At 45.7% G+C, this 14,691-nt stretch overlaps 4 protein-coding genes across 4 annotated transcripts; 3 read left to right on the forward strand and 1 right to left on the reverse strand.

Moving 5' to 3' along the window:
• Positions 1–311: 311 nt before the first annotated feature.
• Positions 312–1,984, forward strand: PtA15_1A49 (uncharacterized protein; the record flags this gene model as incomplete). The annotated part of the gene is made up of 3 exons (XM_053165533.1): positions 312–522; positions 597–628; positions 716–1,984. The coding sequence occupies 3 exons, from the start codon at positions 312–314 to the stop codon at positions 1,982–1,984; spliced, it is 1,512 nt and encodes a 503-aa protein (XP_053016266.1).
• An 852-nt stretch (positions 1,985–2,836) lies between these two features.
• PtA15_1A50 (uncharacterized protein) lies at positions 2,837–4,279 on the forward strand (the record flags this gene model as incomplete). Its single annotated transcript, XM_053165545.1, has 3 exons — positions 2,837–2,894; positions 2,959–3,042; positions 3,120–4,279. 3 exons carry the CDS (start codon positions 2,837–2,839, stop codon positions 4,277–4,279), a joined length of 1,302 nt encoding a protein of 433 aa, XP_053016267.1.
• An 835-nt stretch (positions 4,280–5,114) lies between these two features.
• Positions 5,115–6,910, reverse strand: PtA15_1A51 (uncharacterized protein; the record flags this gene model as incomplete). The annotated part of the gene is made up of 3 exons (XM_053165556.1): positions 5,115–6,047; positions 6,151–6,551; positions 6,652–6,910. The coding sequence occupies 3 exons, from the start codon at positions 6,908–6,910 to the stop codon at positions 5,115–5,117; spliced, it is 1,593 nt and encodes a 530-aa protein (XP_053016268.1).
• A 262-nt stretch (positions 6,911–7,172) lies between these two features.
• PtA15_1A52 (uncharacterized protein) lies at positions 7,173–10,237 on the forward strand (the record flags this gene model as incomplete). The annotated part of the gene is made up of 16 exons (XM_053165567.1): positions 7,173–7,304; positions 7,386–7,402; positions 7,492–7,591; positions 7,689–7,731; positions 7,828–7,845; positions 7,922–7,984; positions 8,072–8,125; positions 8,229–8,335; positions 8,449–8,822; positions 8,903–8,919; positions 8,978–9,043; positions 9,117–9,211; positions 9,283–9,342; positions 9,444–9,501; positions 9,576–9,899; positions 10,002–10,237. 16 exons carry the CDS (start codon positions 7,173–7,175, stop codon positions 10,235–10,237), a joined length of 1,764 nt encoding a protein of 587 aa, XP_053016269.1.
• Between the last annotated feature and the right edge of the window lie 4,454 nt (positions 10,238–14,691).

Consider the following 14,691-nt stretch of genomic DNA (forward strand, 5'->3'; position numbering starts at 1 on the left):
CGGTTGGTTAAATTCGTTGGGGGATGGGTGGTTGTCGTTTATATGTACCCAAAGCAGACGGTTGCGAACTGTTGCGAATCACTGCAATCCGTTTGCATGTAAGCCCATATGTATGTACTTGGAGTATGGCTTTGTAGATCTATGGAGCTTGATTTAAGTCCATAATTGCTGTCTCGGATCGGCGACGAAGTTAAGCCCCCCTCGGAGCCGGGGCAGGGCCACCTCCTCTGCAAACACTCGCCCGCTGGCTGAACCCTTCCAAACCACACTGTCGGAGTAATAGACTCATCAGGAACCCACGCAAGCTGCAGATGGCCGTCTCTCCGCCCAAGCCATGGGAGCGTGGGACCACCAACAACACGAACAGTTCCTCACTCCCAAGTCAGACGACTACCGGCTCCTCATCATCCAACGGAGCCACCGAGCAGCCGGACGCACCGAGCTTACCCCCCAGGCCATCCAACTTATTCGATTCGAACTCAACCTCACTCCAACCCTCTAGCAGCTCATTCAACCCGGCCGGTGCGTCTCATCAGTCCAAGAGCTCAGAGCTGACAAGTCGCTAATCACCCCACTTCGTCCTGATCGCCACCCAGGTTATTCCTCGTCGTTTTCTGGTGGCAGCCCCGTAAGATGTTTTGGCTTTTTTTTTGTTCTTGTAACTATTCTTCCTGATCTTTCTGTTGAGGTTTTCTTGTCCTGCATCAATACACAGTATTCATCCAGATATGGAGGAGGCTACGGCGTGTCGTCGGGCTATGGTGGCTATGGCGGTTATTCGAGAATGGGCGGGCTCGGTTCGTACGGTGGAATGAGCTCATACGGGGGAGGGTATGGTGGCTACGGTGGCGGGATGGGCTACGGTGGTCTAGGTGGATACGGTGGGATGGGCGGGTATGGCGGATTGAACAACCAGATGGGCCAGATGGGTATCAATGGTCCAGTTGATCCGTCTATGATCCAGCCGACTCTCAGCCAAACACTTGCCAATTCAACTCAGTCCACCTTCCAACTCCTCGAATCGCTCGTCATGGCCTTCTCTGGCTTCAGTCAACTCTTGGAATCAACCTTCATGATGACCCATTCGAGCTTCTTCACCTTCATCCAACTGATCGAACAATTCAACCTCTTCAAATTCAGCATCGGCAAGATCTTGAGCTTGTTCGATCTGCTCAAATGGGCCAAAGGTGTCATCACCGGCACCAACCACTCATCAGATCAAAACCCATGGTCGGATACTTTCAAAAACTTTGACCCGAGGAACTTGTCTGGCTCTCCCGAAGGTAATAAAGGAACACAGACGCCCCGGCCATCCAGAAAACCGATCGTAATCTTCTTTCTGACGGTGTTCGGGATCCCCTATCTGATGAACAAGCTCGTCCGATCAATTATCAACAAACAAAAACAACGACAAGCTGCCTTCCCTCCAAACCCATTAAACCCTTCAATATCACCCGAACAGCAAGTCACACTCTCAGTCGATCCTAGCAAACTGACGTTCGTCAAAGCGATTCATCCTTATCATCCTATCACCCGAGATGATGATATCAACCAGCTCAATCCGGCCGAGAAGGAGTTGAAGTTTGAGAAAAACGAGGTGATTGCAGTCCTCCTACCGATGACGATCGAAGAAAGACGGTCGATAGGCTGGTGGAAAGGCCGAACGAGGGACGGTCGGATTGGCTGGTTCCCGAAGAATTATGTCGAAGAAATCATCATCAACCCTTCCTCAACCCCATCGCCACCTCCCCAACAACAACAACAGACCGCCCAAAATCACAGCAAACCGAACCGAACTGTTCAATTTGATGACCAGAAATTCCCTCAAAACGGGCCCACTAAGCCAGACCAGGACCTTCTCCAAAAAGATACTCAGCACACCCCCAAACTTCAAAAAGAAACTGATGATCTTGAACCGGAAGATCGTCCAACGCAACAGCAGAATCAGCGACAAAGGTTGGGCATGGCTACGATGAAATACTGAACGCTATCTTTCCCTCAAATCATTCCCCATTTCCTGTCGTTCCCAATCACGCGCCTTTTTTCCCCCGATGTATCAATCTTATTCAAAGGTTGCATTCATCATTCGCAGACGTTCTATTTTTTTTTTTGGGGGGGGGGGTGATTGATACAAGATTATTTTTCTATTTCTATTTCTATAGTCCAATCTTTTAATTTTTGAGGGGGTAGGGGGATAAGAAACTTTTTCTTTTTTTCGACCAACTTGTTTCTATTTATTTATGTATTTTTTTTGTAAACAAACTCACTCTTGACTGACTGTGTAGTACTTTATCTTTGGTGAATGTTTTTTTTCCCTCATGCCAGACGACCAATACATGCTCAAAAAACAAAAGAAAAGAAATTGTGTACTGTCAAGAGAAGCTGGCTCAAGCAGAAAAACTCCTCGCGACCACTCAACCGAGGTGCTTCTGACATCATAGTGCAGGACAAGATGATACATAGGAACGAAGTTTCTCTGGAACATGGCTCATCCAGCTAGAATGCTTCGAGCTGTCCTTTCCTGTGTCTTGTGGATATGTTGGGAAGAATTTTGGAGATGTTGTGACAGGTCGATGGGCTTTCACGCCCAGCCAGACAGGAGCAAGCCAACAACAGCCCCACTGCAAGCCATCCCCCACCCCAACAACAACCAGCCATGGACATCTCAGCATACGAACCCATCCCATCCAGCTCCAGAATCAACCCCAGACCACCACCACCATCATCAGCACCATCCAACAAGCTCATCAGCTCCATCGCAACCATCCCACACACCCAGCTGGACACCGAAACATGCTCGCTCCTAGGCCCATTCTCCATCCTCATCCAAGCCATCATGGCCTTGATCATCCTCGCCAGCTTGCTCTACAAGCGGCACAGGGAGAAACCCAAACGTCCGTCCCTCCTCAAAGACTAAATGACTTCCCAATCTGATCTACCAATTTCTTGGCCCTGCAGGAAAATATCGTATCTGGACTGCAGACGTTTCCAAACAGGTTTTAGGACAAGCCTTCGTTCACATGCTCAACATCTTCATATCTGGTGAGCTTTCTTTCATTCTCCGACACAAAATATGTGCTCAAAACAATAATCTAACCACCAAATCTTGAACAATACAGATTCAATGGCATCCTTGCCGTCAAAAGGGAACCCATGCGCCCTCTATTTTATGAACATCTTCATAGATACCACCATTGGGGTCTTTGTACTCTTTCTGGCCCTGAACACGATCACCAAATTGGTTTGCAAAACCTTGAGGAGAACGCCCTCGAGCCTCGGACTGTCCTCCGGAACCTATCCCCACCCATTCTTAATGTCCTGGGTCAAGCAGATCTCAATCTATTTCCTCGGTCTCGTTATCCTCAAGTTATTTGTCATCGGCTTATTTTGGCTCGGCGGAGAGGCATTGGTCAAGTTCGGGAACGGCGTCATCGAAGGAATCAGTCATGACCCGAAGATCCAGATCCTCATGGTCGTCATGGTTGGCCCGACGATCTTAAACGTCTTACAATTCCTACTGATCGACTCCTTCATCAAACATAAACCGAGTCTCAATCCTGAAGAACTCGAACCCGAGGATGGCCGGCGGTTCCTAAGCGGAGAGTCGGACCTAGACTCGGATGATCAGGACGACGAGGAGGATGACGATAACGAGAACGGGCGAAAGCCTCGAGGACTGCCCAATAATGGGGACCAAGACCGGGTGGTGCGGAAGAAGAAAGACTTCCAGAACGATCGCTCGACTAGCCATCATCACACTGGACTCTCCAACCCTAGCAACCTGCGCGGATCCCTATCATCCGTGGCTGCCGACGTACAAAACCCGCATTCATACCCTCCCAGGACCTCACACCCCGAGACTCGCGAACGAAGCAGTCTCTCAACCGAGCGTCTTGATCTTACCAAGACCGTCGAAACTAGAGGCCACCAATCGATTCTTTTCGCCACTGTTCAGCCATCCAGTCCATCGCAAGTCTCCGATGGAACCGAATCAACATTAAAACCGGACCATCCGTCGTCTTCCACTGACGACTCCTTCAAGCCATCCAAGCATCTGCAAGGTCGACAATCACCACCTCGCATCCGTCCAGATCGTCCCGCTCACAACCGAAACACCCTTTCCTGCTCCAGTCCCACTGAACTCAAAACTGGCTTCGACGTCCGTCATCTCAGCCAACTTCCTTACACTGCCACCGCCATCTCGGCTGCCCCATTATCTACCCACCGGATCGACCGTCTTCGTCACTACCATCCGACTCTTAATCATTCCGTCTATTGATTTCTTCTCCTTCTTCTCCCCATTGGCGGTCATAGATTTTGATTGGTTTGAAAACAATGCTATTTTTTTTAAGAGACGTTAGACAAAACAAAAGTACTTCGGTGCTTGTAAATATGTACATTTTCATCTTAATCTAGATTCTTATGTACGCATTCATGTATACATTCATCAACTGTAATTTCCTTCTCGTTTCTTTCTTCCTCCTCCAAAAGCCAAAAGCCAAAAAACTGACCTAGAAGGTTGTTCTGCATCTGATCATAGTAGAAGTTATATGCAAGTCTATGCAAGTGTTGCATAGGACACAGAGTTAAAGATTACTTCATTATGTAGAGAGTGTGTAACTGAGAATGGCAATGGTCTGGCTGAGGGATGGAAGCAGCATCTACTGTAAGAAATTGTGAAGGCTGAACAACCCTGGTAATTGGCTGTTCTTGTGTAAGTCCAGCTTGAACCCCAAGAGGACAGCTGAATAAACTCGGTAAATCAGCAGAAAATATCATGTAGCTCACCCGCCGGAGTCGCAACAGTTGAGGAATCACATTTTCTTCTACTTCTTGTGGATCAAAGATGGAATTTATCACCATGGAGACTGCTCTAGGATTGTAGGAGGCACCATCCCAAACATCATTATCGTCAAGCCGATCATGAGTTCCAAACTGAGTGAACCAAGAATGATAAGAACAATAGAATTCCTCAGAGGTTTTTTTTGAGAAAAACTATCTGTATTATTCCGTGTCTACTGGCGAGGTTTCATCGACTGAAAAAGAGATGAAGAAATGATTTCCTCAAACAGCAAGCACAAGAGGATTTTAGAAAGCGTAGTGGAAAATGGAGGCTAAGCGTCAAAGAATGTGTTCAACAGATGGTCCGCAGGAGAAGGATCGGAAAGGTTGCGAGGGATTTTGAGCTTCCAGACAAAGTATTTATGGTTCAGGCCGTCCTGTTCGTGAACGTTGTAGACAGAACCGCAGCCGCCAGAGCCTGGGGAGGGGAGGAGGAAAAAGAGATGTTTGATGCGACTGTGAAGAAGAGCCATGGCGCAGAGAAGACAGGGCTCGTGGGTGAGGAAGACGACCTGATTGGTGAGCAGGTAGGGTACCGGATGAAGCGCTGTCTCAGGTCTCCTCGGCTGGGCCAGGTCCCGTGACGAGACGACACTAGTTAGTTCCACAACGGCGTGTCTGAGAGGGTTGGCGGTCGAGCTCCGGGCGTCAGTGGCGGTGAGCAGGATCGGGTTCTCTACCGTCCCGTGCTGGTGCTTGGACTGTGGGATGCTGATCACTAGATGGGCCAGCTCTTCCGGCGGGTCCAGCGAGTAGCTCGACACCGCAGCTCCGACACCGACCTCGCCTGCTTCCAGCTTAGATTTCAGCGCGAGCTCGGCCACTAGACGGGCCTGTGTCAAGAGCCAGCTAATCTCCGCGACGGACCATCGACGCTGCAGGATGCGTTGGTTGGCCTTCATCGTCGCCGACATCATGTTCATCTGGGCCGTCTCATCAAGCTCCACCACCGGCCACCCTGCCGGGTTTATCATCCGTTCCCCTTCACTATCTTTCGGGCCATCTCCGTGCGCTTGGCTCCAGTGGTGCTCGCATAGCGTTCGCTTCGAGGGTACCCGGATCCGGTACGGCGTCGAGTGCTCAAGCAGCACGCGTAAGACTGGGTGTTTGTACAGCTTTTCTGTCAATTCCTGGAACGTTATCGAGCTTTCTTTTGCCAGGAGGATCGAAATTCGATTCTCCGATCGTCTGCCTCCTTCATCATCCTAAACCAAACCAACCATATCAAACGGGGAAACATAAAATGAATCAACCAAAGATATCCAACATCACGAGGGAAGATCCGTTTCATCTTTCCCACATACCTACAGATTCATCAAGGTGATTGCGTGTTATGGGTTTGATAGATTTCAGATGTTTGATGGCTTCCCTATCGCTCTCGTTCCGGTTGAGATATATATTTGCTCTGATGAACTGAAAAAGGGTCGAGATGAACTTGGAGTGATCGCAATCGATTATCCACACCTTGAAGAAGTTTTCCCCTCCTGCTAGCTTGCCGTTCGCCGAGTTACGGTGTGTCGAGAATGGGTTCTGTTGGGTGATTAGCTCGAACGGGAAAAACTCTTCGTTTTCTGCTGAGTTGGTCTTTCCGGATGGGCGGTCGACTAGGTTCTGACGATATCCATCGATTATCTGAATTACTTGCTCTAGTCGTTCCTTCTGCTCTTGGTCTTCCTTGCTCCACGTCGAAGTCATCTTGATGGCTTGTGCTATGTGAACCGTATTCGAAAAAAGGGCATGCATTTTGCTCGGCCGGTGACAGGCTCTGAACAGCCTCTTTCGCTTTAGCCCCGGGCGCATGTCACACACCCGCCAGGTCCCGCGTGATTCTGCCGGCACCGATCATCGATTTCACATTCGGGCGACCTTGCGGGTGCAATTCGTCGGCTTGGCACCGTCCGATCCCGCCGGATTCGGCTGGCGGTCCGGCGATGGGAGGAAAAGCTGTCGGCCCGACCCTGACGCCGGCACAGGGGGTCGGATCGACTCCGGCGTCAGGCTTGCCTATCGGTCGGGCTCCCCCGGGCGGCATCACCTCATGCGATTCCGGCCTCCCCCTCTGCCTCATGGCACCGAGAGGAGCAAGCCAAAATTCAATCTGTCTCCACCGGTCTAGATACATCAACAGTCAAGGTTGGTCTAGGGCCTGGGCCTACAAGGCGACGGGTTGGTGGTGCTGCGGCAGGCGGTCTAGTTCAATATGCAATTCGGCTATTCAATTTGGCCCGGTGAATTTCAGCCGGGTCGCTGGTCAGTGGTGGCCGGCGGGAAAGGAAAAGGCCATCATCAGTGAGAGCACATCGGGCTTGAACACCAGCGAAATAACAAAGATGTCACCAAGCTCAGCCTCAATCGACGACCCAACACAATCTCCAACCGGATCGGAAACACCATCACTAGCCTCATCGAATGACTCTTCACCTCTGGGAGATTCTCGAGCACCTCTAGGCATGCTATCAATCGTTTGTTTCATTAATTATTCAATGGGTTCAGACCAAGGTTGAGCTGACAAGACTCTGGAAATCACTCTGGCTGTCTCATAGGATCTGGAGCCAGGCACGTCAAGTCAAATTCAATCCACTAGTTTCGACTCAAGGTGTATGCCACAGGGGCCGATTTATTGATTTGCTTCAACTGGTATTTCCACAGCGCATACGACCCCTCACTTGATGGGACATCCGTTGCGTCAAACACCTCGAATGGAGTACGTCCAACAGACAAGAGCCAACTGAGTGAAGAAACGATAGCTGTCAGTTCCTCTACAAATTGTTGAAGAAATGAGAAGATGAAAAAACGCGTTTATGTCGATAACTCGATTACTGACCGTGGTATCCAAACTTTGACAGGAGGCCCTTCGCCTGAAAAGTGAAGCTAATAAGCGGTTCACCGGTGAGCTGAGTCACGACCCTGAAGACCGATTGAAATACATATTCAATTACTCATGCCTTCTTCTTATACACCTGGCTGAATTAAACTGATGACCAGCATCTCAATACCAAGAGGGTACGGGCTGTGCATTAACTTGTCTGAGGAAACATGAACCTACAGTCGGTGCTGAGCAGAACTTCGTATATTCCAGCCCTCGATCTGTATACTCTCTCTATCAACTTAAACCCATTTGACGCGACAGTTTGGTGCAACCGTCAGTCCTTATGATCCCCCTTCCTCCCCCAGGCCCAGTATATAGGTCCATAATCTGAATAACATCAGCCTCATTATCTGTCAATAGGTTCTGCCGTCCGGTTGAAGCGAGAAGAGCATGGCTTGGCAATCATGGACACTTGTTTGTATCTTTTGTGCACTAACTCTAGATTTGATCGATTTGCACATGTCTCATTTAATGCATTCTTTTTTTTCTTTTTGGCGGGGGACTGGCAATAATTTAGCCAAAGCCATTGAGTTGGACCCCAAGTATGTCAAGGCATACTTCAGGAGGGCAACTGCACAATTGAGCATTATGAAACCTCAGTTAGCCATCAAAGATTTCAAAAAAGTCAGTGTCCGTGCCGCGGAACTTCTCTCAACCCTCCCATGCCCGTCTATCAACACCCTCATTTCAGAAATTGACTGACTCTGCTTTTTCTCCTTCTTCTCGTGGACATGCAGTGTATGGCCCTTGATCCAAACAATTCCGCTGCCAAGGTTCAACTAGATGCCACAACGAAACTAGTCAGAAGACTGGATTTTGAAAAGGCGATAGCCTCAGAAGATGAAGAAGCTACTTCAAAGCGGATCCAGAAGCTGATCTCAGAAGGCGCCTGCGAGCTCGATGCTTCATATACAGGACCAATGTTGGAAAAAACGGGGAATGGATGGAAACCGTCATTGAAGTTCATTGAGGAAATGCTGGAGTGGTTCAAAGCTGGCAAACTATTGCCCAAACGATGGGTATACGAGATCATCTTGGGGTGTTACGAAGTTTTGAAAAAGGAAGCTAGCTTGACTGAATACACAATCCCCAAAGGTGAAACTTGTGACGTGTATGTCCAAACCGATCCTAATTTATAAACCACGCACCTGGTTACTTAAAATCATGATTCGTTATGCATTCCCATACTAGGATTGGGGATACCCATGGTGCGAGTCGACTATTTAGTATGGCAAGGGACAGGTTGCTCACTTCATTCCACATTAGGTCAATTCTTCGATGTTCTACACCTTTTTTCGTTAACTGGTCTTCCCTCCGAAACGCACGCTCTCGGTTGGTAAAACTCCCTCCATTTATCGCACTTATACCTTTCCCTAATGAACTTCGCGTCAATTCTCTCTTTTAGTCTTTAATGGCGATTTTGTCGATCGGGGGAGCTGGAGTACGGAGGTTGTCTTGACAGTGTTTGCGTTAAAATGGTACATGCCCCACAAGGTTTTCGTAAGTTCTTGAATTCTTTTAATTGACGATACTCAAAATTCCTGACTACTTCTTGTTTTCTGCCACGAAAGCTTAACCGTGGTAACCACGAGACTGCCGATATGAATAAGGTTTATGGATTCGAAGGCGAGGTAGGACTGATTTCCTTTGAAACCAGCTCGTGTTCAATGTCTTGTGAGGAACATATATCTTTAGATTACATACTAACAAGTTCTACGGTAATTTTTTTCAGACCAAGAAGAAATACAGCGAGCTGTGCTACAAGCTGTTTGAAGAAGTCTTCTGTGCCTGTAAGTTTTTTCTTACTGATGCAGTAGATTGGCTCCCTTAATCATACAAACACCAACACCGATTCGTTTTATAGTGCCACTATGCTGCCTCGTGACTGCCTCTCAACAACCCGAACCGGTATCGAAAGTGCCAGGAAAACCGTTCTTTGATCCTCAAGGACGGAAGCGTTTTTTCATCGTTCATGGGGGCTTGTTTTCGAAGGACCAGGTGTCGTTTGATGAGTTGCGGAAGATTCCTAGGATGGTTAGAAAACAGCCGGGCAGTGAAGGTTTGATGATGGAGTGTCTCTGGACCGATCCTCAGGACGCCCGCGGACGTGGGCCTTCCAAACGCGGTGTCGGATTGGGATTCGGACCGGATATCACAGAGGATTGGTGTCGTCATTCTGGTGTCACTGGTAGGCTGCCTCGCGTACAACTTTACCTACGCCCTACCAGTTGCTCGATTCTGATTGGTTCTTACCCTCCTCCCCCCTCCCACAAAAAATGTTGAACAACAGCTGTCATCAGATCGCATGAAGTGCGAGACGCGGGTTACTCGGTTGAACACGATGGCCGATGTATCACTGTTTTCTCAGCGCCAAATTATGTTGATCAAGTAGGCAACCAGGGCGCCTTTGTTCGGATCAACGAGCATGGAACCTTGCAGTTCACTTCTTACAAACACCAACCTCATCCGAACATTAAGCCGATGGCTTACGCTGGCGGGTTTATGGGCTTGGGTGGAATGATCTGATTTCAGTTTTCTGTTAATATATACATCATTGCTACTTTTTTTGGGAAATCAAGAGAATTAGATACACATCAATTTCGACTGCTAGATGCAGATTATAGCTTGCCCTACTGCGCCGTTTCTCTCCCGGAAGTTGACTGCAATGTCACTGCCACGATGTGTGATTCGTTACAGGTGCACTGATTCCAAACGGATAGTATTATACAGGACGGGGAGTAAACACAGGTATGGGAATTGATAGCACTCGTCGAAACACACCGCAGTATGGTCTGCCTCAATCGGCACTCGACTTCCTCAGTTTGTTTCCACACCAGAGTTGGTCAAAACTTGTTTGGTTAATGTATATTACATCAATAACAAGCTGTGCAAAATACTGGTTGACATCATTCCAGTTACATACTCGCGTCTGCACATTAGAAAAGTCCTGTTTGCGTAGCTGCGATGTCCGTAACAACTGAATCCAGCCTCCGCTTTTTGAATATTTAGTGGACCCCTCTGAGGCATTTGGAGAAACATGCTTCAAGTCTCAGTTGTAGGGCGGGAAACATCTCCGCCCGGTCAAGTGCGACCCTCAAGTTTGCAGTCAGCAAAGTGTCTTAACTTCCACTTCTCAGCACATACAACCCTAAACTATTATCATTTGTTTCTTTTGTTCCATTTCAACTGGGATTAAATATGATTTTGCAATTCCTACTTGTGGGATTGACATTATTTACCTCTACTCAAGCTTTTGAGGGTGACTCCATCCGCTCAACGCAGAAGTCATCTGGTTGGCAAATGATTCAACAAGCGGTTAAAGGTGCATAAATTCCTCATGATTCCCAGTTGTTAGCCTTGGTCACCACTGTCTGATGTTTGTTCCCCTTGCTCTTACACCACCCAAGTATTCCCAACAAGACTGCCTTCCTCTCTTGATCAGGGGGCTATTTCATCATGTTTTTCATGTATACCTTCCAAGGAAAGGGCCAGAGAAGCTTTCGATGGTAATTATTCCACAGCAAAAATAACTTCTTGAATCTCCCGTCACTTTCTGATTATTATTTGTCCTTGTTACTCATCTCCTCTCACGCAATTTTTAAAAGAACCTTTTTCATCTGAAGAGGGGTCCATTCGGGATCAAACACCTCGATCTTCAACATTCACGTTCAATGAGTCTGGCGTGTCAAAAAAACACTCCAATCTCTCTGATTCTGATCGTGGAAAACAGACCCTAGGATATTTGTTTTCTCAAGGACAACCTTCAGAATTTCCCTTTATGCATGGAGTGTCCAGAAGGGACTCAAATGTATCTGATGCTGATGGCTACATGACCCCAGGAAGTTTGTTATCTCCATACTCAGAGCCGTCCAAGTTTCACCCTGGACTTCTTTCCAGAGCGCCATCCGACTTATACCCCGGAAGGCTTTCTAGAGAGCCATCCGAATTATACTCTGAAAGGATTGCCAGGGATCCATCCAACTTGAGCCTTGAGAGGCTTGATGCAGAGTCATCCTACTCGTACCTAGTGGGGAAGGAGTTAAAAGCTAGCACTAGAGAAAGTCAGTGGATTTTTATAATTGAGATAATCTGTTGATTTCATAAGTGAAGTTTTGAGGCTAACCAAGAGCCACTGTATATTAAAGTCAATATAAAGAAACATAAAGGTCAGTTTCTACCTTGAATTGCTTGATCATTGTCATGAAACTGATTTAGCATTCTTTTTATGACAGATGAGGCTGTTTTACTCTATGAGGATGAAGATATCATGTCAATATTGTTTAATAATCATCAGAAACCTCCTGAAAGGCGAAATGAGCGTCATTCTGAACATGCCAGCTTTTTAAAATATATTCAGGAAACCTTACCAATTTTGAGAAATTTAAAGCTTTTAGAAATAGGAAAAATTGATGAACCTTCTTTTGATTGGAAAATATTGAATTCATTACTTCCCAAAAATATAGCAGTTTTATTGATTCAAAAGTGGCAACAATCTTCCAATCAGGAAGATATCTCATTGATTTCAAAAGAAACTTCATCTGAGTTGGGACACTTATTGTTGTATCAAATTATGAAGAGAATTGTGAATTACACATACAAGTTGGATCCTCTTACTGATTACTCTGATCATCTCATATGTTTAAAATCAAAATTTATGGCCTATTCATTCAAAACAATTGATTACTTATGGAAAAATGGATTTATTGAACAGGCATGCTTACAGCAAGTCTTTCAAGAAGATAGAGTTTCTCAGTGGGCCAGTGTGTGCACAAGGAATTATTATTCAGAAACACTTGGGCTTGGAAGCTGGATCCCACAGAGATTTCTTAATCAACAGTGGTACTGGCCAATAGGATTTCAGTTCTATGAGGGTAAGTTTCATCTCTTACCTTTCAAGAGTTTTTTATGGTGAATTCTTGTTTTCTAAAATTTTCATTACATCTTCAGCCCTTAGTAGAGAAGATATATTGAGAATTACCTTGGAACTGATGGAACAAAACTTTGAGTTCATGATGCCTGAAATTAAATGGAATGGAGACCCACTTCCCGGTGCATGGAAAAACTTCAGCAGTTCTGCTCCATGTATTGCATACATCACACACTTGAAGTCTGGTCAAGAAGCAATTCTGATGAATGAATTCAATGGCTCAAAGAGAGAACAATTAAAAGATGATATGGAGATGCTCATAAACCTTTTGATAGAAATCAAAGGCCCAAATTCCAAATACAAGGAGGCGCCTTTTGTGGAAGATTTGTCTAGAAACATTTGTGAATTTTTTGATTTGATTGAAAAGAACTTCTGTCCAGGAATTATATATGAAACAGCACAAGAAAGAGTATCCAACCCTGCAATAATTTTAGATTACTATCAATTATTATTGACAGCAGCAAGGATTAGAGAATTAAGGGATATCCCAAAGAACTATATAGCTTTGGATGAAAATTACATCAAAATATTACATAGTTATTCAGTTGATTGGGAATCCATTGATAAATTCTACAAGGATGAAATCAAATTTCTGTATCCACAATTTAAAGAAAGATTTCAAAGTATTAGGCAAGGTGGTCAAAAAGATTGGAAAAGATGGTTAAAAAATCAAAATGACCTAGTTAGTATTTACAAGGATGGCTTAGGATTGGTTGAAAAAACAAAATTCATCCTCAATACAAATATAAAAAGCAAAAAAATTACACAAATTGCCAAAAATGGACTTGTAATTTTTTAACTTGGGTGGAATTGAATTTGATTGTCTGTGGGTTGGATTTTCAGACACATTCCTTGTTTTCCTGCCTTATCTGAAATTTCCTTTGCCAATTCATTTCTATCCGTGATCACCTCCTTCATCTGGATTCTGAGCTTACAGCTGCATTTAGCCCATCAGTCCAATTAGAATGATTTAACTTATTTAGGCATACTTTGAGCTTTCCAATATTGTTGCAATATGATGATATTGGTTGGTGTAAGCTACAAATTTCCTCTATTATAGGGGGGACACTATCCCACAGGGAACCTCTGTTTGCTCCCCCAAGAAGGAGGATTTAGCCAAGTTAGATTGCACCAATTCAATGGGGAAAATTCATCTCTGGATGAAGTACAACTTAACCAGTCTCAACAGCTTGGCAAGGATCCATTCAACTTGGCAAGCTGGTATCCCAGCTGAGGCACACTTGGTGTGTAACTGGGAAAACATGTACTTGCTTGCCAAAGAAGAATCCTCCCCAATAGGTTTAACTACCAGCTCCCTTGAGAGAGCCCATCCCCACTGAGATAAACATTAAATTTATGATCTAGATGTCAAACCTCTTCAAATTCTTTGAATAACCTATTTATGTACTTTGTAACCTATGTAGTATCCCATATCAAAAAAAGAAGAAGTCTAGTGCTTCCTTTGCAATGCAGAAAGTGCTTTGGGAGAAGCCTGCACTGGGGTCATGAGGGTGACAACCCCCACAGTGAAAAAAGAGTTTTTGCAGTGCATAAAGTAAGTCCATATTTGACATGTATTTTACTATGATTGAATGGGTGTCACACAATAATTAATGATCACAATTTCCAAACACATCTACACACAAAGACATCTATTTGTCTTATCAAATCAGAAGCAGCATTCTTTCTCTTCTCTGATTAGTTTGACAGTTTGAAGGCTTGGCCTTCATCCCACAAGAAATGCTGAATGAATTGATGGCATTTCCTAATAGGGGGGTTCACGTTGCAAAAAAAGCAATGCTGATTTCGTCTGCTCATGCACCTGTGAGTAAGGTTTATGCCTTGCAGATTGCTTCCAAAGGGGAGCTGCCCAGCCAAACCTTTTTGCTTTCTCAGGATTTTCAAAAGCTGCATCTGCTGGTTTTGGTGGCTGATTTGTGAAATCAGCCTTACGTGAACCCCCCTAATTCACATCCAGCCTTTTCAAGAAAAACAAAACCATCAGCTGGGATTTTGCTCAAATGAAAAAAGTCAAAACAAAGTTTACCTGACA

Source organism: Puccinia triticina, chromosome 1A, assembly GCF_026914185.1.
Source record: "Puccinia triticina chromosome 1A, complete sequence".
NCBI lineage: Eukaryota > Fungi > Basidiomycota > Pucciniomycetes > Pucciniales > Pucciniaceae > Puccinia > Puccinia triticina.